Below are 20,000 nucleotides of genomic sequence, written 5' to 3' on the forward strand. Positions count from 1 at the left end.
ACAAGACCCCCCCCCCCCCCCCGGTGCAGCTGGGCAGTGGGGCAGAGTTAGCGATGGCGAGGTTTGTATGGGGAGTTTGAGTTGACCAAGCTACACCAAGCAAAAGTAAGTCATATTAGAGCTATGCTTTAAAAGCCAAATCCAAAGTCCAAATCTGACAGGTTGTCCAGGGTGTATAAAGTGCTTATGAAGAGTTATTGGATGGTAGCGCAGTTATCCATTCGAAAACCATTGGGCCTCAATATAGGGCTGCAGCCTATTCCGTTTTTGGTCGATTTTGTGAAATGTTGTGAACTGTACTGATGTAAACATATGATTTTTGTTTGTGACGTTCACATGTTCACACAACATGAGAGTTGTGCGACCGAAACGCGTGCGTTAATTCATTAAAACATTAATTCATTAATTCATTCATTTATTCATTCATTATGTTCAGTATTTGAGTTTAGGCTGTGCAGAACACAATGTGTGAAGTGATGTGTTGTGTCTCGCCAAGAAGAGTTGGAGCACCTCTGTGTGTCTGTCGTCAGTCTGTCTGTCTGTCTGTCTGTCTGTCTGTCTGTCTGTCTGTCTGTCTGTCTGTCTGTCTGTCTGTCTGTCTCTGTCTTTCTGTCTGTCTGCCTGCCTGCTTGTCTGTCCCATCTGTCTGTCTGTCTGTCTGTCTGTCTGTCTGTCTGTCTGTCTGTGTCTGTCTGTCTGTCTGTCTGTCTGTCTGTCTGTCTGTCTGTCTGTCTGTCTGTCTGTCTGTCTGTCTGTCTGTCTGTCTGTCCGTCCGTCTGTCTGTGTGTCTCAGGGGAGAGCTGGGGAGAGTTTGGTCCAGGGCTGGGCCAGATCGTCCGCCAGACAGTGACCTGTGCTCAGACATCTCCCCCATAAACCTCCACCATTTTGCGAGAGCTAGTAAACGCAAAGACACTGTGTCCCTGCCCTTCTCTCTCTCTCTACCGCTCTCTCTCTCTACCTCTCTCTCTACCGCTCTCTTTCTCTACCTCTCTCTCTACCGCTCTCTTTCTCTACCGCTCTCTCTCTTTTCTCTGCCCCCCCCCTCCTTCTCTCCCTCTCTCTCAACTTCACTACTTTAGCAGGGAGTGCTTCCGTTCGTCCGCCATCCCGACTATTGTCTGTTTGTCCGCCACGTTATCTCTCTTTCTCTCTCTCTCCTCTCTCTCTCTCTCTCTCTCTCTCTCTCTCTCATCTCTCTCTCTCTCTCTCTCTCTCTCTCTCTCCATGTCTGTCTGTCTGTCCTAGTGCCCAGGTTTTTTTTTTTTTTTTTTTACTTGGCATGGCTCCTGTTGTTTTCAGCCATTTTGGGGACTGGCAGTGCTCGTAACAAACTGCTTAAATGGCGTCCTCTCACTCGCCTGCTCTCTCTCTCTCTCCTCTTTCGGCTTCTCTCTCTCTCTCTCTCCCTCTCTCTCGGCTTCTCCTCTCTCTCTCTCTCTCTCTCTCTCTCTCTTGCCTCCCTCGCCCCTATCACTGGGCTTTGTGTAGGCTATATAAAGTAGTGTGTGTGTGTGTGTGTCTGTGTGTGTGTGCGCCTCTATGTGCATGTGAATTTTGCGTGTGTGCGTTTCAGTGTGTGCGTACACGTGTGTGTGTGTGTGTGTGTGTGTGGAGAACAACACTTCCAAATAAAAGAAGATTGGATTCAGAGGGGTTGCGTGTGGGGGGGGGGGCTGGCCGAGGGGGGGGGGGGGGGGGGGGGGGGGGCGAAAAAATTCACTTGCTGGAAAGAAAAAAAAAGGCAAAAACAGTGAGAATCATGTGTCAGGCAAAACTAACTGAAGTGAACGAGAAAGAGGAGAGGAGGGCAGGCGAGGGGGAAAGCTAGAGAGAGAGAGAGAGAGAGGGGGAGAGAGAGAGGGAGGGAGAGAATCAGAGTGTGAGAGTCGCTCCTACCCTCTGTCTACACACAGCTGCCTGTGTGTGTGTGTGCGCCGTCTTTTCCCTGTGCTCTCGCACGCACACACGCAGACGCACGCACGCACTCTAAACGCGCGCACTCGCAGACCGAGGGAGGGAGAGCGAGAGAGAGAGCGAGGGGAGAGAGAGAGAGAGAGAGAGAGAGAGAGAGAGGGAGAACACATCGCAGCAGAGATGCAGCAGGAGGGTTTCCGAGGTACGTTCTCTTGTTGTGTGCTTGTCTTTTAGCGAGAGAGAGAGAGAGAGAGAGAGAGTGAGAGCGAGAGCGAGAGAGCGGGGCAGCTAGACTGAGTCGGTCCGCTTTTCCTGCTTGCTTTCCTCAGTCATTCCGTTGCTGTTAGTTGTTTTGTATGTGAACGGGGGGAATGGGGAAGATTTTTTTTTTAGTGTGCGTGTGTTGTGTGAGAATGTGTACGGCCGTGCGTTTTTGCGCCTGTGTATCTACTGTGAGGGTTTGCCTCTGCGTGCGTGCGTGCGTGTGCGTGTATGTGTGCGTGGTGCCAATAAGAGGCCTTGTCTCACTCATCCAAGCCTTCGGTCGCCTGCGCAGCACGCACTTCTTTTTCAAGAGCGATGACTCGTTTTTAGAGATTCTGGTGAAACTTCGGGTTTCTCGATGTCTCTCGGGAAACCCGAATGCGAGGGCTCGGTCGCCACGCATCAGAGCAGCCGTTTAGGCGTTTAGTGTTTTTGTGTTTTTAAGGGAAACCTTATTCTGACTGTGGCGGCTCAGTCCGCCCGTCAACTCACTCAGCAAATTACAGAGGGAGTTGAGAAGGAATAACTTGCATGTATCCGTAATTGTGAGCCTATAACCCGGATCAATCTATCCTCTCCTGTCCCGCGGCCTAGTGCGGCCCTGTGTGTTTTATAGAAAGGTGGATTTGGGGGGGGCTTGTCGCCTCCTCACCGTGGAGGTCATTTTGACATCAACCTCCCATTCTTGTAGTCCCTAACGCCCCCCCCCCCAAAACAACAGTCTGCGTGCCAACTATTCTACATTCCTCGTCGCCATGGTCGCCACACCACCGCGGGCCTGCGGGTCCCAACGTCTGGGAAATATGACCCACAATGCTGCGGGGCGTTATGAGTCAGAGGTCAGGTGGGAGTGAGCATCGCGTCGCTGTTTGAGCGGCCTGGCTGGTGACAGCGGTGTGCCTTTCTGTCTGCTATAGCCTAAGCGACCCGTAACTTCGATGCAACCAACTTGCAACAGTGGTAGCCTTTTTGGAACCTACCTAGTTTGACTGAGTATAGGCCTACTGTAGCTACATAGGCCTACTGTACGTCTCATTCATAGTAGGCTATAATGTGAGACCATCCTGATCTGCTCACATTGTCTTGTTTGTCTCATAAATAATACTAGGCTACTCTCCATAGAGATCTGTTTATGCCAGATCAGAAAACGATCTCGCCAATCAGCTTTGGTTCTGAGGAATTTGAAATACAAACAGCTACGCTGGGCGGGTTTATGACAGCGAGGAGCGGTTGATGTTAGCGTGTGTTAGACGGTGATAAGCCTTATTTCCACTGTCATGCCGAACCGATACCTTGCTCAAACCGCGCCGCTCCGGACCCGTGGGAACGGTTACAGTGTATTTTTCCACCTCTCGGGCTGTTGCGTTCCATGGAATGTTGTTTGCGGAACTAACATTTCACATTTCTACTAAAGAACGGTTCTGCTTCACTCAGTACGGTTGCCATGGGAACGGTTCTGCGAACGGTTCTGGGCCCAACCGGTCCCATGTGGAAACACCGTCGGAACGGTTACCCTGCGTGCTCAGAACGGTTCGGCACGACAGTGGAAATAAGGCTATTGACCGATGGTTCATCCAATCACCTGCCTAGTATTTTTGAAAGGGCCTGCCCTTTTCCAAACAGTTTCCAACGGAGAGTTCCCAGATGGTTATCGTCAGGTTAGTTAACTACCTAAATTGACTGACTATACTGTACATCTCATTCATAGTATGACTGCGATGTATGTGAACGGTTTAAATTACCGCTGCATATGTTTTGCTCAAGTCATCGTCTGGCCCTTAGGGCCCCATCAACCAATGGAGTCTCGCGTTGTTCGTAGACGCCACGTTGCGCGGGGGGACAAGACAGTGCATGGAGCAGAGCTACCAGAGCTGTCACCTGCCTCCCTCCCTCCCTCCCTCCCTCACACAGCCATGCGGAGGAACCCAGAACCCAGCGGACACACAGGTCCGCCCCGGACAGCCGGGCCTCAGAAACGCATCCGTGCGGCAGACGCCAGTGGGACCGTGTGTGAGATCGAAAATGGTTTTGGAGGGGGGAAACGACTGTGAAAAGGTCAGCGGTGTAGCGTTACCGCTCTCCCGGGCGCTTTCTTGGGTCCGACCCTCTCCTAATGCTTCCCGTGGCTCTTTTTCAGGGGGGCAGAATTATGGGAATTACGTGGCGGGGTGAGAGCCAACAGAGCGTGGCGTGGAGAGGGTACAGCGTTTTTACGGAACGATGCGTGGCGCGGAGGGGCATGTGGGATCAGCACGGCACCACCGTTAACTCTGGTGGTTGGGGGGGGGGGCGGGGGTGCAGGGGCGGGGGCTGGACACACGTGTGCAGGGTCATGCAGGCACGTTGGGCAGGCTCCGAAAGACGAGGAATCCATGAAATCTGGACAAGGGAGGGATGTTGTGTTTGAAGTTACACAACTCCCCTCCCCGCCTCCCCCACTTGCCCTGGTCCCCTCCCTCCCCGGACCGTACCAACCAGCCCCTCCCTCCTTCCCTCCCTCCCTCTTTCCCTCCCTCCCTCTTTCCGCCCCATCTGGCTGGCTCCGCCGCGCTCTCTTGGCCGGGGGGTTGTGCAGAGTTCAGTACCTCTCTCACTAACTACCCATGCACCCCCCTTCCCCCCCCCCCACCTCTTTTCACAGACCAACTGCTGCCCTAATGTTTTCCCCCCATCCCGGATGCCCACTCTGTTGAGATCCCAACCGACAACCTCCTCCCCTCCCTCCCCCCCACATGCCCACTCCGCTCCTGCGGCCTGGCTCGCATGCTGGGACGAGAAGGGCCTCCCACACTATCCTCTACCCCTACCCTACCCCTACCCCTACCCCTCCTCCAACCCCTACCCCTACCCCTACCCCTCCTCCAACCCCTACCCCTACCCCTACCCCTCCTCCAACCCCTACCCCTCCTCCAACCCCTACCCCTCCTCCAACCCCTACCCCTACCCCTACCCCTCCTCCAACCCCTACCCCTACCCCTCCTCCAACCCCTACCCCTACCCCTCCTCCAACCCCTCCCAGTCTCTGTCCCCTCCAGCTGCTGCTAACCCAGTTTTGGACGCTACTAGAACCGACTAAGAGACCAGAAACTCCAAGCATTTGAGTTGGTTTCACCCCCCCCCCCCCCCCCCCAATCCGCTCGGCCTCGTTCGTCCGGGTTTCGTGCTCCTTCCTTCTTGCTGACGTTACGGTTTGTGTCCCAGACGGTCCCAGTTAGGTCCTAGTTAGATCCTAGTTAGTCATTTGTCCCGCTCCGCTGGCGCACCTGCCCAGGCCGCCGTGCTCTTGTTTTCTCCGAGCCACCAGCGCGAACAGTTGAGCACGGCCAGGCGGGTGTGAGTCAGGCGGACATGTTGGTTTGTTTGTGCGGAACATCCAGTTTCCGAGGGGCGCCGGAGAGGACGACGATTGGTCCTTGACGCTATGAGGGTCAGACACTCACAGTGTGTGTGTGTGTGTGTGTGTGTGTGTGTGTGTGTGTGTGTGAGAGTGTGTGCGAGCGCGCGTGTGCGTACATGTGCGCACAAGCCAGCGCCCAAACCGTGCGTGTGTATCCGCTGTAAATGTGTGTTCGTTTCTGCGTGTGTACTGTGTGTGTGTGTGTGTGTGTTTTTAAAGCCCCTCCCCTCCCCCCGTCACGCTTGGCCAGTCTGTCGTCGGAGGCCTGTTTGTGGAGAAGCCGTGTGCGTGTATGTGCGTCACAGGGAGATGAAAGGAGAGAGAGAGAGAGAGCGCGGGGCGGCAGACGCACGCTTTCCCCATCCGCCGGCCGCGACGCAAAACGCCAGATGAAACCGTGACATTTTTAGCACCCGCTCGCGCTGACGCCCGACGCCTCGACCTGCCGGGCCCCAGTCCCACCCGGAGACGCGTATACGGGCTTTCCCCGCTCTGCGCCGCCACGCCGAGACATCGTCGTCGCGAAGGGGGACTTTCTAGCGCTCGTCTGCTTTAATTCGCTTTGCGTACATATCCCTGAGAGAAAAAAAGCGTCGTCAATTACAGTATGTCCGACTGTGAATAATCACAAATGACAAGCTGGCACGACCGTAGCTCTGTGTCATATTTATTGTCATTATTCCTGTTGTTTTGTTCATTGTGCTTCCTGTAGGCCTGTGTTTTGTTTTTCCCCCCGAGCGACAGGCCTTGGAATACCTCACCTGCGCGCTCGTCTGTCTGTCTGTCTGTCTGTCTGTCCTGTCTGTGATACTCTTTTTCACCCTGCTGTTCTAGCGTGTCGTTTTTCAGCCCGGCCCCCCCCCCGCCCCCGTGCACGGGCCGCCAGTGGGTGTGTGCGTGCGTCCGGCGCCTGTGTGTGTGTGCGTGCGTTGGGTGCGTGTGTTTGCTATTTGCCTGCGTTCGTGTGTCTGTGACGGCCCTCTTGTCTGTCTGCCTGTCGGTCTGTCCGCCCGTGCTGCGTGACTGTGTTCCTGTTTCCAGCTTCTCGCCCTCTCTCTCTCCCTCTCTCCCCCGTCTCTCTCCCTCTCTGTCTTTCTCTCTCCCTCTTTCTTTCTCTCTCTCCCTCTTTCTCTCTCTCTCCCCCTTTCTCTCTCTCCCTCTCTCACCCCCCTCTCTCTCCCTCCTCTTCCCTCTGCAATAACAGAGCTGACCTAGTTTCTGCCTGTTCAGGGCTGCCTGTGGAATTTTACAGAGGCCTGCCTCCCTGGCTGTCTCTCTCTCCCTCCCTCTCTCTCTCTCTCTCCCTCCCTCTCTCCCTCCCTCTCCCTCTCTCTCTCCCTATCTCTCTCTCCCTCCCTCCCTCTCTCCCTCCCTCCCTCCCTCCCTCCCTCTCCCTCTCTCTCTCCCTCTCTCTCTCTTTCCCTCCCTCTCTCTCTCTCTCTCTCCCACCCTCTCTCCCTCCCTCCCTCCCTCTCTCTCCCCTGCCTCCCTGGCTGTGTCGCTGCTAGAAAACGCAGGCAGAAAAGCATGACTGAGGATTTTTCTTCTTCCGTGTCGCATCGCCGAGGCCTCGACAGCAGAGCGCCTTCCTCACCCGTCCCTCCCTGCGCTGCAGACCCTAACAGAACAGCCCACCGCGTTAAATAAGTCATAACAATAAAATTGCCTATCGCAGGCGTATATACCGGAGATGGCGCATGAATAAAAATCGCAAGGGGGGAGGAGAGGAACGGCTGCTCGTGGCGGTGGGATTAGAACGGAGATGGGAAGCACCCCCCCCCCGTTGCCCACTACCCCCGCCCCCCCCCCCCCCCCCCCCCCCCCCCCCGCCCAATCGCCCGCCACTCGCCCTCTCCAGCTTAGCAGAGCGATAGAACCGGATACAGAGGGCGGAAAAACACCCCATCTCCACATTCTCCTCCCCTCCCTCCCTCCCTCTCTCTCTGCCGTCCCGTACCCCCCCTTCCCTCTCTCCCTCCCTTCACTCCTCCTCCCCCCCCTCCTCCACTCCGCCACCTCCCTCCCTCCTCTCTCCCCCTGCTTTCCTTCCCTTCCTCCATCCTTCCCTCACTGTGCCCCCATGGCTAGAGTCGTTCCCGGCAGACGGTGCCAGGAATGGCTAACAAGCCTGTGATCGGAATCAACTACTACCCCCCCCCACGCCCCCCCCCCCCCCCCCAACCCCAACCCCCCCCACCTCCCCATCCCCTGTGTCAGCCCAGAGAGCCGGCCTATTTTTAAGTTAGCAGTTAGCCGCGGACGCGCGTCAACGCTCTCCATTCCGGCGGAATCTTGATTAAATCTGAACGCCGGCCAATTAGAGGGGGGGGGGGGGGATGTTGCGTCGACGCCGAGGAGATGGATCCCTGGAATGCCTCTCCGGCGTCAGCGGGCGCGCTGAAACCAAAACCAGCGGCACTGCAGATTCCTCCCCTCCTAGCCACCTCTCTCTCTCTCTCTCCCTCTCTCTCTCTCTCTCTCTCCCTCTCTCTCTCTCTCTCTCTCCTCGTCTTTCCGTTCCTGCTTCGCGGAGAGCCTCGAGGTTTTTTGGGATCGGCGTCTCTCTCGTTCCGCGCTCTAGCGTCGTCTCTCACAGTGTTTTTTTCGCTAGCGTGATGACAGGTACCATATATTAGCGCTAGCGGCGCCGTTTGGATTGGGTTTTGATGTCACGTGCGTTTTGCATTTCAGCAGCACGGCTAGCGGCCCACTCCTTCAGAGCGCAAACACAACACACGGGTTAAATGTTTCCCTGTGAGTGCGCGTTCTCATCAAGTTTCCTCCTCTACTCCTATTGGCTGTTTCAGGTTTCGGGGGCCGGTCATGGTGTCCGGGGCGGAGCTGTGCGACCCCCACCTCCACGCGGGCTTCATCCTGTCATCGCGCCTGAACAAGCGACAACGCCCGGCCGCTGCCCACCCCTCGTGTGACGTCACGCTCGACCGCGTCGGCGCGGCGAGTTTCGGTACCTCTTCCGCCGGCTGTGGCCGCCGCGGGCACAGTTGTATTCCCTGCCGACGGCCGAGGCCGCGCACAAGCGAACGGACACACCCCCGCGGTCCGCCCGGCCGCGCCCACTCCACGCTCGCCGCCACCGAGGCGGAGACCGACCCTTCTGAGCCCGGTGGCGTGCGGAGTGACGAGGAGGCGGAGTTAAGAGGAGGACATGAAGGGCAAGAGCAGGCAGGCGGTTCGGCCGGGAGACGGCGCCATGATGACGATGGGGGGCGGGCTGGAGGACGCGGCCGACGGGCCCAAGAACGCCAAGATCACCCTCAGCTTCCCGCTCAGCGCCTCGCTGCCCGCCGCACTCACCGTTCAGAACTGCCGCTCTGCCGCCGCTAACCCCGCCCCCTCCCACCACCACCACCACCACCATCACCACCGCCGACGCCCCTCCTCCTCCTCGTCCTCCTCCCGGGGCCCCGCCTCCGACGAGGGCTCGCTGTGGAAACTGGACGCCACCACCGACGTCAAGCACCGGCCCTTTAAGCCGCCCCGGCACGACAGCTCTCCGTCCTCTTCCTCCTCCTCCTCGCCCTCCTCTTCCTCGTCCCCGATGGATCTGACGGCGCTGGCGAGGAAGGACATAAAATCGCCGCCGCCTCTCAAGTGCTCCAAGGTCGGTCCGGACGCATCGTTCCACCGGTTCGCCCCGCCCCCGCCTCGCTCGTCCTCCAACGGCGCCGCCGCCGTCGTGGGCGGGGCGAGTTACCCGGGGGCGGACTCCAGGGAGGAGAGACACAGACTGGCCAACGGCACGGCCTCGCCCTCCGAGACCGCCAAGATCCTCTTCAACCTGAGCGCGGTGGCCTATCAGGGCCAGAGGGGCGGGGCCACCGTCGAGCGGAAGGAGAGGGGAGGCGGCTTAAAGGGAAAACAAGCAGGAGCCGGGGGCGGAGCCGGAGCCGGAGCAAGCCCCCACCACGGACCAAAGCTCCACCCGCCCCCCCTGCACCTCCTGCCCCCCCTCCCCCCTCCTCCTCCTCCTCCTCCCCCTCCCCCGCCCTCTTCCGAGGCCCTCCCCCCTCCTCCTCCTCCTCTTCCTCCTCCTCCCCCTCTCCCCGCCTCCTCCTCCTTCTCCTCCCCGCCGCCCCCCGCCACGCCCCCGGAGCTGATCTGCGGCGTGTGCCACCGCCTCTTTAGCTCCGCCTCCTCGCTGACGGTGCACATGCGGCTGCACCGCGGGGGGCGGGGCCTCAGCTGCCGCCACTGCGGCAAGGCCTTCATCCACAACAAGCGGCTGCAGTCCCACGAGGCGTCCTGCCGCCAGCCCCACCCCGCCGCCCCCCCCGGCCTCGCCGCCGGACCCACCCCCCCCCTCCCTGTCCGGCCCAAAGAGGAGCCCCTGGAGGAGGGGGAGGTGCGGATCGAGGGGGGCGTGGTGGTGGGGGCAGACGGGGTGGAGGTCAGCGGCAAAGCGCCGCCGTCCGGCGGGAAGAAGGGGCGCGGCCTCCTGGCGGGTCACCGCCGCGCGGAGGCCGAGTCCGGGGAGCTCGTCGGCGGCGGCGAGGACAACCACCACTTTGTGAAGGTGGTCGACGGCCACGTCATCTACTTCTGCACGGTGTGCGAGCGCTCATACATGACCCTGTCCAGCCTGAAGCGCCACTCCAATGTGCACTCGTGGCGCCGCAAGTACCCCTGCCACTTCTGCGACAAGGTGTTCGCCCTGGCCGAGTACCGCACCAAGCACGAGGTGTGGCACACCGGCGAACGCCGCTACCAGTGCATCTTCTGCTGGGACGCCTTCGCCACCTACTACAACCTGAAGACGCACCAGAAGGCCATCCACGGGATCAGCCCCGGCCTCATCAGCAGCGAGAAGACGGCCAACGGCGGCTACAAGCAGAAGGTCAACGCCCTAAAGCTCTACCGCCTGCTGCCCATGCGCTCCCAGAAGAGGCCCTACAAGACCTACAGCGACGGCGTCCTGACCGACGGGCTCCTGCTGCCCCCGGGGGACCCCCTGGCCCCGTCCCTGGACCGCGCCCTGCCCGGCGGCAACCCGCCCCCGGCCGGGGAACGGTGCGGCTTCATGGCCGGCGGCCCCAAGACGGTGAAACCCGACCCGGACGCCTTCCCCGACGGCTTCCCCATCTCCGTGGGCCCGGGGGTCTCCTCCGTCTCCTCCTCCTCCGCACTGACCCCTCCGCCGCCCCAGGCGGACGGGAGGAGGAGCGACAGGGAGGCGGCGTCGGAGCCGGAGAGGGTCAGCGGCAAAATGTCCGCCGGCGGCCACAAGACCAAAACCCCCAAGGGCGGCGGCGGCGGGCGCGGAGGCGCGGAACCGGCCGTGCCGTCGGTCATCATCTACGGCCACTCCAAGCCCTCCGTCATCGTGCACGGGACGGCGGTGTCGTCCTCCGTCATCGTCCACAGCAACCAGGTCGCCAAGAGCCCCCTGGGCGGCCCCTCCCCTCCCCTCGCCAGCCAGACGACCCCCGCCCCCCCCAGGAAGAGGTCGCGGGACGGCTCGGACGTCGCGGAGGAGGCGGAGTCGGGACGGTCCCCTCACAAGTCCCGCAAGTCCCATGGCAAGAATGACAGCGGCTCCTCCTCCTCCGCTGCCGCCAAACACTCGTCGTCCTCCTCTTCCTCACCCGGCGGCGGCGAGGGGGTCAAAGGGGTGGGGCCGCTGTGCCAGATCACGGTGCGGATCGGCGAGGAGGCCATCGTCAAGCGCAGCATCTCGGAGACCGACCTCCGGCGCGATAAGAGCCCCCACCTCCCCAAGGCGAAGAGGGCCTCCCCGTCGCCGCCGGACGCCGCCAGGGACGCCCGCCACGTCCATCACCACCATCACCACCACAAGCACCGCAGCCACCGTGGCGCCGCCAGCCCCGCGGCCGAGGGCGAGAGAGGGGGAGGAGGAGGAGGAGGAGGGGAGGCCAGGAAGAAGAGTCCCAAACATCCAGGAAAGGTCAGGGAGTACTACTTCCGGCAGGAGGTGCGCGAGCAGGGGGACAGCGACGGGGACGGCGAGGACAACCTTTGGCGGCCGTACTACGCCTACAAGCCCAAGAGGAAGAGCCAGGCGCCGCTGCAGAAGACGCGCAGCTGGCAGCGCAAGATGCACCACAAACGCTCCCTGCGCCTCCTGAGGAGGGCGGAGAGACTGATGGACCACGTGACCAAGGAGACGGACAGACAGGAGGAGGAGGAGGAGGAGGAGGAGGAGGAGAGGGAGGAGGAGAAGGACGAGGGGGAGGAGGCGGAGGAGGCGAAAGGCAAGACGGAGGACGAGGAGAGAGAAACGGCAGACACCCGCCCCACCGCCGCCGCCGCCGCCTCCAAGGGGAGGGACAAGGAGGAGGCCGGCGGCGGGGGCCGTCTCAAACCCGGCCGGCCCGCGCCGCCGCCCCCCCCCTCGCCCTCGTCCTCGCCTCCGCCCCCCAAGCCCCCTCCCTCGACCCCGGCCGGCCCCGCGGGGGTCAAGCGCCGGCCCTGGTCCAACGACAACGCCTCGGAGTGCGGCACGTGCGGCCGCTGGTTCTCCAGCCCGCGCAAGAGGGACAAACACGAGCTCAGCCACCTGCTGGAGTTCGTCTGCCTGCACTGCCACGCCCCCTTCCCCTCCAGGGAGAAGCTGGAGGACCACCAGAAGACCCAGCACCCCAGGGCCTCCGAGCCCCAGGCCCCGCCGCCTAAAGCGGGGGGGTCCGGCGGCGAGGCGGGGGCGGAGGCGGAGACGGAGAAGGGCCAGGAGGAGAGGGAGAGCCGGGCGCTGGCAAAGGGCGCCGCCCCCAGTCCCGGCCGCCTGAGCAGGCGAGCGCTGGCCCGTCACACCTGCCCGCAGTGTCACAAGGTGTGCAAGACGCCGTCGGCGCTGACCCGCCACGTCCGGCGCCACGAGCTCAGCAGCTCCCCGGAGAGGGAGGAGGCGGAGCCGGAGACGAAGGCGGCGGCGGCGGCAGCGGTTAGCGCCGTTGCTAGCAGAGACCCAGACGTGAGTCGCGGCGACCCGGTTCCACTGTCCCAGACGATCCCGGTGATCAGCTACTCCTCCGCAGAGGCGGCGGCCGGCGGCGGCGGCGAGCGCGCAGAGCCGGAGCGGCAGAGAGAGCGCCCGGCTAGCGAGGTCAGAGCAGAGCAGCAGACGGTCATAAGTTTCCCGGCCGCGACGCGGGAAATCCCCGAAATTAAAGAACTGGACGCTCCTCCTCCTCCTCCTGGCCCAGAGATCCAGCCCGGCCTGCGGATTATAAAACCCCTGCCGGAGAGTCCGACCAAACCCCGCCCTCCTCCTCTTGCCCCTCCCGCCCTCACACCCACCATGCCCGAGTTCTCCCCCCTCCCCCCCTCCTCCTCCTCCTCCTCCTCCTCTTCCTCCTCCGCTCTCCAGGGCGTCCTGGTCATGAGCGGCTCCGAGTGCCTGGACTACCGGGCTACCAAGAAGCGCAGCGTGGACGTCGGTCATCTCCAGAGGACGCCCAGCCCGGCCTGCTGCGTCGCCCCCGCCGCCGCCGCCTCTCCGAACGCGACCGCCGCCTCCAAGGCCAGAGTCAACACCGCCGCCGCCCCGGCTGTTTCCGTGACGATGGCGGCTCTTCCCAACGCAGTAGGGGTCATCGCGGAGAAGGAGCGGCCGGGAGGGAAGGGCGTCTTCCTCCGCGCTGCCGGCTACGACGACTTGTCGTCGTCGACGACGCCGTTTGCCCGCGACCTCAGGGTCGCGACCGCGTCCCGGAGCCCCTCCCCCAGCGAAGCACAAGACCTGACCATGTCCTCCATACTAGCCCGGGAGTGGGACAGAGAGAGGGAGGTGGAGAGAGAGAGGGAGAGGTGGAGAGAGAGAGACAGGGAGATGGAACGGGAAAGTCTGAGAGACAGAGAGAGGGGGAGGGAGACAGAGAGAGAGAGACAGAGAGAGAAAGAGATGGAGATGGAGATGGAGCGAGCGAGGGCCCAGCAGCACAGCAGGGGGGCGTGCCCCCACCCCCCGCCCCCCTCCTCCTCCTCCTCTTCACAGGACCAGTCCAGAGACTCGGAGGTCGTGACCCTGCTGGTGCCCAAGGAGGAGCCGGTCAGCCCCGCCCCCTCCCCGCCACGCCACACCCCCACCCAGACCGCCAGCAGCCCCCGCCCCCTCCCCCTCCCCCCGCAGAGACGCCCCGTCCCCAAGTCCTCGCCCCGCCAATCCCCGACCACCGCGGACCTGCTCGCCCAGGTCAACCGCCACGCCCGCGGCCCTGACAGGCTCCTCCTCCCCACTGGGGGGGCCGTCGGTGGCGAACGCGACCGCCCCTCCGGCCACGCCCTGCTCCTCCCCCGCGCTCCCCCGCAACAACAACAACGACAACAACAACAACCGACACCCGAGCCCGAGGACAACGACGCCAGGGACCCCCACCGCGGGCAGCTGGAGGCGGGGACGGGGGGCTACCACATCCAGGAGCTGCCCCTACCCCTCATCATGCAGGGGGCGGGAGGGGGCGGCGGCTACCGGCCGGGGAAAAAGCAGGAGGAAGGGCTTCTGGTGTCCTACCCCGCCGGGCCCCTCCCCTTCGGCCCGCTGGGGAAGATGCTTCCCAACGGCGACCTGGCCAAGCTCTCCCCCTTCTACCCGGACCCCTACCAGCTGATCTACGGCCCCCAGCTGCTGGCCTACCCCTACAACCTGGCCGCCCTGCCCATGGCGCTCAACATGATGGCGCCCGGCGGCGGCGGCAACGGCGCGGACAAGGTGGAGCCCCTGCCCTTCCTCCCCGCCCTCTTCAACTACGCCGCCGCCGGCCCTTATATGAGCGCGGTGCCGCACCCCCTGGTCGGCAACCCCAGCCTCTATAACAGTGGGGGCGGCGGCGGCGGCAAGAAGCAGCGCGACAGCAGCGGCGGCAAGCCGTGAGGAGGCGGCGAAGCGCGCACGGGACAAACGAGGAATATTATATTTCAAAATGGAGGCCAGGGCCTGTGATGGAGGACGGGGTAGCAGTCACCACTCCCCCTGGTTACTGAGGGTAGCAACCACCACTCCCCCTGGTTACTGAGTACACTTGCACAGAACCCCCCCCCCCCCCCCCCCCCCTCCCCCTCTCCCTCCCCCCCCCCCCCACTCTCTCTTTGTAAGGTAGCGATCGGAGCTAGGAAGGGGAGGGGTGAAGAGAGGAGAGAGGGAGCAGAAGAAAAGGGGAGGAGCGGAGGAAGGAGGAGGACTGATACGCAGACGGACGGATAAGCGCCCCCCCCGCGCCCTCCTCCCCCCTCGCCTCCCTCTCCTCTCCTCTCCTCCGCTTTGGCGTCTCTCTGTAGTGTTGTAGTCCTAGAGCTCGACTAATCGTCCTCTCTCTCCAGAGTCGTCATGATTATATCTATAATATGAGAATAATAACAGCTAACAGGGTGTGTGTTTTTGCGGAGAAAAAAAAACAAAAAAAAAACGTGTTCAGTCTGCTTCCCTTTATTGGCGCGTTAACGAGGAACATCAGATCATCTCTCCAGGGAGGGCTTGTGTTCTAGACGGAGGGGGGGGAGGAACGAGTGTGAGAGGTCCCTCACATGGTCCAGATGCAGTCAGAGCATAAAACGACACTGTGTGTGTGCGTGCGTGTGTGTGTGTGCTCACACGCATGTGTGAATGCCTGTGCAAATGTTGTTCAAACTGTCCGTGAGAGTTGTATGTAAACATGTACATCGTGCACAGTGTGGGAGTTCGTTCGTGCATGCAGAGATGGGCTTACGTGTGGTGTGTGTGTGTGTGCGCGCGTGCGCTCATTCGTGCGCGCGGGGGCATCGCTGACCTCCTGCCACACAGGCCATGATCATTCCGTAAGGTTCAGAGGTGTTAGCAGCATTCCTACAGTAGACAGACCAGCCGTTGTAGACCAGCGCTTAGACAGCATAGAAGCGATGACTCCACATCCAAGCCGCCCAGTAGCAAGGCAAGCTGACAGCCTGGAATAGAATCTCTACACGTGACACGTGACTGACCCTGTGCGTTTGTAACGTCTGAACTAACCACGACCCCCCGCCCCGCCCCCGCCCCCGAAACACGGTGGCCACGACGACATGCAAGTCGGTCACGATCTGCGCAAAGCCGGCGGTAGTTTTCAAGAAGAGCTAGAGAGATTCCCAGCCAGGGTCAGGGGTCAGGGGCGGGGGTGGGTGGGGGGCGGAGCTGAACTCCATGTTCGGTCGCATAGCTGCAAGGCCACTGGGGGGCGAGAGCCGCACTCACTGTAGGCTAGCGTAGAGACCACTGCACTCCCAGCTCCAACCTTGTACTCATCTCATTTCTTCCGAGGAAATTTCAAATGAACAGAAATTTTTAAAAAATGTCGAAAAAAAAAAGTAAAGTCATCTTCAGTCATCCCCTCATCTTCAGTGGCCTTTTCCTCAGCCTGGCGCCCCCTGGTGGTATTCACCAAAGACATACTCCATTCACTAAGCCAGGCCCGGGAGAGCAAGCGAGTGTTGGATTCAGGGTAGGGTCGCTTCTACGGTGTTCGTAGAGAGAGAGAGAGAGAGAGAGAGAGAGAGAGAGAGAGAGAGGCTGAGAGAGAGAAGGAAGCCATAGTTGGGCCGTCACGGCTCTCGTCAGGAGGGGTCTCTTACTGTAGATGGATGACGATTCGGAGAGGGCCTGGGAGAGGACAGTGTGAATACGAGGACACGGGAGGAGGGCTACAGGCGGAGCTCCCAGCGGAGGAAGGAGGGATGGGCGTCCGTTCCCTCCGAGCCGGGGCAGGGCGAAGGCCAGGGCGTAGCAGCCAATCGCGGCGGTCGGGAGTTCCCCCAGATGTCCTGGGACTTTTTCGTTAAGTGTATCTCTCTGTACATTTTTGTTGTTGTTTTGTTGTTGTTTTTTCCCGTTATGTTACACTGAGTTGTTTTCTTTTGGGTCTTTTCAGACCCCTCTTTGCGAGATGGAAGTGGCCTCAGTAAAAAGAGGGTGTTGAGTACACTTAAATATGAATGTAACTGTAGTCATGAGGTTAATGAAGTACAAACCACATTAAAGGTAGATGGATTTCTGTTTTTCTGACTTGAAAAATAACCAGTTAAAGAAACCGTTATGAAGTCTGATATGCATATATACAGTAGTCCTAGAACCATGTCAATAAACTTGGGTTCTGTATCCACACAGCATGAGCAAACTCGCTTCCTAACAGAAATATCCTCTGGCGTCAACAAGCGCCGTCGGTTTCTCTTTCCTTTCTCCTTCTGTCCCTCTTCTTCCAACCTCCACGTCTCTCTTCTGTCTTTGTTCTGTTCTGTTCGTTCTGGGTGGGGGGGGGGGGGGGGGGAGTAGAACGGCCCTTCAGAAAGAGAGCAGCTGCCACGTTTATTCCTCACAATCAGTATGGGAGCTGACCACCCCCCCCCTCCCCTCCAAACTCTCTCTCTCTCTCTCACACACACTGCACCGCCTCTTTGAAGTCGTGTGTTGTATGTGCGTGTGTGTGTGTGTGTGTGATGACACCGCAACGCTGTTAGTTTCGGGTAGGAGGGTGGAAACGCAGCATGACCGACTACAGGGGCTCACGCCCCCCCCCACCCCCCCCTCTCTCTCGGGTGTGGTTACAAGCCTTTTGTCTGTGTGTGTGTGTGTGTGTGTGTGCGTGCGTGCGTGTGTGTGAGTACATGTGCGAGAGAGTGTTTACGTGCGTGAAGGGAGTGTTTGAACAGATCTGTGTGAAAAAGAAAACCAAAACAAATCTGCCTAAAGCAGCATATCCCCCTGGGGGCGTCGGTAGCCCTGTCCAGCCCAGCCTTGCTGTAAAAACTCCATATGTCACCTAGCTACGGCCATTTATAAATGGACATGTCGGTGTTCTCTTGGACCATTTCTTAATGCCATAGTTTGCTGTCATGGTAATTACTGTACACAGACCAAAAGCATGCAAGTAGACATACACAGAGTGACCGAACTGGAATCTGGTGGTGATATAACAAATATTTACAGTCTGTTTAGTTCATATGGATGTGCCTCTGCTTTCATATTTACCAGAGTAGTAACTATATTGAGACGGTGACGATTTGCCAGATTCCCACTTGACAAGGTGCCTTTTTATGGCTTAAGAAATGGAAATGGATTGTGTGTGTGAAAGGTCAAAATGGCAAACGGTTCGGGGGCCGATCTCGTGGCTTAGTTTACTATGAACCTGGTCATAGTTTTAGGGGGTGTGGCTAAACTGTTTGGTATTGTGTACATGTTTTAGGTAATACTGTGCCATAGAGTCCACAAATATGTTAATTGTTATTTTTGAAAGATGTTACGATGTTGCTTGATGACCTTATGTATTTAGATTTGATACAAAGGCTTGTAGCCACATGGACCACCCCAGTCTGTTGTCTTGTTTTCTTCCATTCTTCTCTCTCTCTCCTCTCGTTCCCTTGTTTCCCTCTCTCTTTCTCCTCGCTGCAAATCAAACAAATAAAGTATTAACCTGATGACCCAACACACCGCGGCTGAGAGTGCTCTTGTGTGATAAGAACTACATCGTCCACGCGGATGACGGTCTCTCTGCTGTATGAAGACAGTCATCACAGAGGTGTGTGTGCACACTGGCCCAGCCAACGCCAGCCAATACCAACGTTGGATCGGTGTGCCGTGTTTGTTGGTGACTGTTGGCGTCGGTTGGATGGATTTTGCAGCTGAATTTTAAACTTCCAACATTCTAACTGTAACCGAGTGAATCGTGAGTCCTCGTAAACTCTTGTGGAGTTTAGTCCTCCGAGGTAGTGGTAGAGAGTAGTTGGTGAAACTCACTCCCCTAGTATAAAGGATGCGCTAACAACTCTCCCGAGAAGGATATTTCTCTTGGCATAGTTGTTAGCACATCCGACTTGCAAGGGCAAGGTTGCAGGGTCGTGTCCCGGACAGTCCCGTAACATGGGTAAAAACGAACCAGAAACACAACGCAGGCGAGAGTACTACCGCTACAGTGGTGCTGTGACCCTGATGTCCAGTTGTGTGGAGTGAGTTTAGGGGGGTGCGTGTAATCGAGTGAATCGTGAGTTCTCCTAAACCCTTGTGGAGTGAGTAGTCCTCTGTGGTAGTGAGTAGTTGGTGAAACTCGCTCCCCTAGTATAAAAAGGAAGTGCTAACAACCTTCCCAAGAAGGATATCTCTTGGCATAGTTGTTAGCACATCCGACTTCACAGCGCAAGGTTGCAGGTTCGCGTCCCGCCCTGGACTTAACAGGGTCAAAATGAACCAGAAACACAATGGAGACGAGAGTACTACCACTACATAACAACTGCCAGCTTTAGAACGTTGGGTGTTGGCAGTTGGTTGGCTTTGGTTAGGGCGGTGTGCAGACACTTATTAGCCTACTGTTGAAAAGTCAACGTCATGTATTTCAATACAGATCATTGGTCATTGGGTTAACAGGAATGCCATAAGTCATGAAGGGAGGTTATAGTCAATTATTCATTCGCTATATGCTAATTTATACCCTTGTGTGTAATGCCGTGTTTCAGCAGCACTATACTGGGTTCAGTCTGAGAGGCCTGGCACAGCTGGGTAAAGTGAGGGTTAGTCAGAGGTTGTGGTTGAATTAGCAGTGAAATAGAAGCCTCACTCCTGTGACCGGGTACTGGTGTTGAAGCCCAGGAAGTTAGGGTAGAAACCAGCCTCACTAGTGACATGCTGTGGCCCAAAAAATACGAAACACACAAAACCAAAAAATCACATCTGTAGGTCACTGAATTCTTCTCCAGTGAACTTGTCGGTAAAACTGGAATTCCAGTAATATGCTGACTGGAGGAATTTTAACCAGAGTTGTTAGAGTTGTTCTTAACCGGTTCCATTGATCTCCAGGCCCCCTGGGGCCGTTATTCATGTGAAGCCTCTGCTTAATGTGAAGCCTCTGGTTAATGTGAGTGAAACAGTTTAGTGCTGGTTCATGTCGGGGAGTTGTGTTGCATGACGCCTCTCCATACATCCTTCCTCCCTTGTTTGAATGATGAGAGCACAGCCGCTCTTGAGTTTGGGGGGAGGGAGGGGGCCTTTCTCTGCATCGCCATATTTCTTCTGGGAAGCAGTGTGTCATCAATTAATTGCAAAGGAATTTTGCCAGCACGGGAAAATAAATGTGGACACACAGTCGATCTCTCTCTCTCTCGCTCTCTCACACACACACACACACACACACACACACATACACACACACACACACACACACACACACACACACACACAGCAGCCAAAGGTTCCAATGAAGGGAGTAAACACGTCCATTGCCCCACAGAGGTCCAGAGGTCAGGTCAGTCACCCAGCGAGCGCCGAGACGTGTTTGTCTGTCTCTAGCGGGGGGGGGTTCCCATCGAACTGACAAACGTATGAGGACCTTGGCTGATCCAAGACTGGTCAGTCCTTGGTGAACTTGATTGCTCCAGGCTTGACCTGTGAACTCTAAATACTGTATTCATTACTTTACCTCATTGTCTTTAATACTTGTTCTCTGCTCATTTTAAC

General features: G+C 58.7%; 1 protein-coding gene across 2 annotated transcripts; it reads left to right on the forward strand.

Moving 5' to 3' along the window:
* The first annotated feature begins 2,034 nt into the window (after window positions 1-2,034).
* On the forward strand, window positions 2,035-17,981 carry zbtb4 (zinc finger and BTB domain containing 4). Of its 2 annotated transcripts, none has more exons than XM_084452319.1 (2): window positions 2,035-2,119; window positions 8,386-17,981. In XM_084452319.1, exon 2 carries the CDS (start codon window positions 8,745-8,747, stop codon window positions 14,424-14,426), a length of 5,682 nt encoding a protein of 1,893 aa, XP_084308445.1. In that variant the 5' UTR covers window positions 2,035-2,119; window positions 8,386-8,744; the 3' UTR covers window positions 14,427-17,981. The 2 variants fall into 2 exon arrangements, with proteins under 2 accessions (XP_084308445.1, XP_084308446.1); XM_084452320.1 differs by lacking the exon at window positions 2,035-2,119 and adding an exon at window positions 5,483-5,608.
* The last annotated feature ends 2,019 nt before the right edge of the window (window positions 17,982-20,000 follow it).

The sequence above is a fragment of the Borostomias antarcticus genome (assembly GCF_949987555.1).
Source record: "Borostomias antarcticus genome assembly, chromosome: 17".
In the NCBI taxonomy this organism is placed as follows: Eukaryota; Metazoa; Chordata; class Actinopteri; order Stomiiformes; family Stomiidae; genus Borostomias; species Borostomias antarcticus.

Bases quoted from the DNA above. Each gene is read 5' to 3' on its own strand.
- zbtb4 (XM_084452319.1), top strand. From the start codon at position 8,745: ATGAAGGGCAAGAGCAGGCAGGCGGTTCGGCCGGGAGACGGCGCCATG.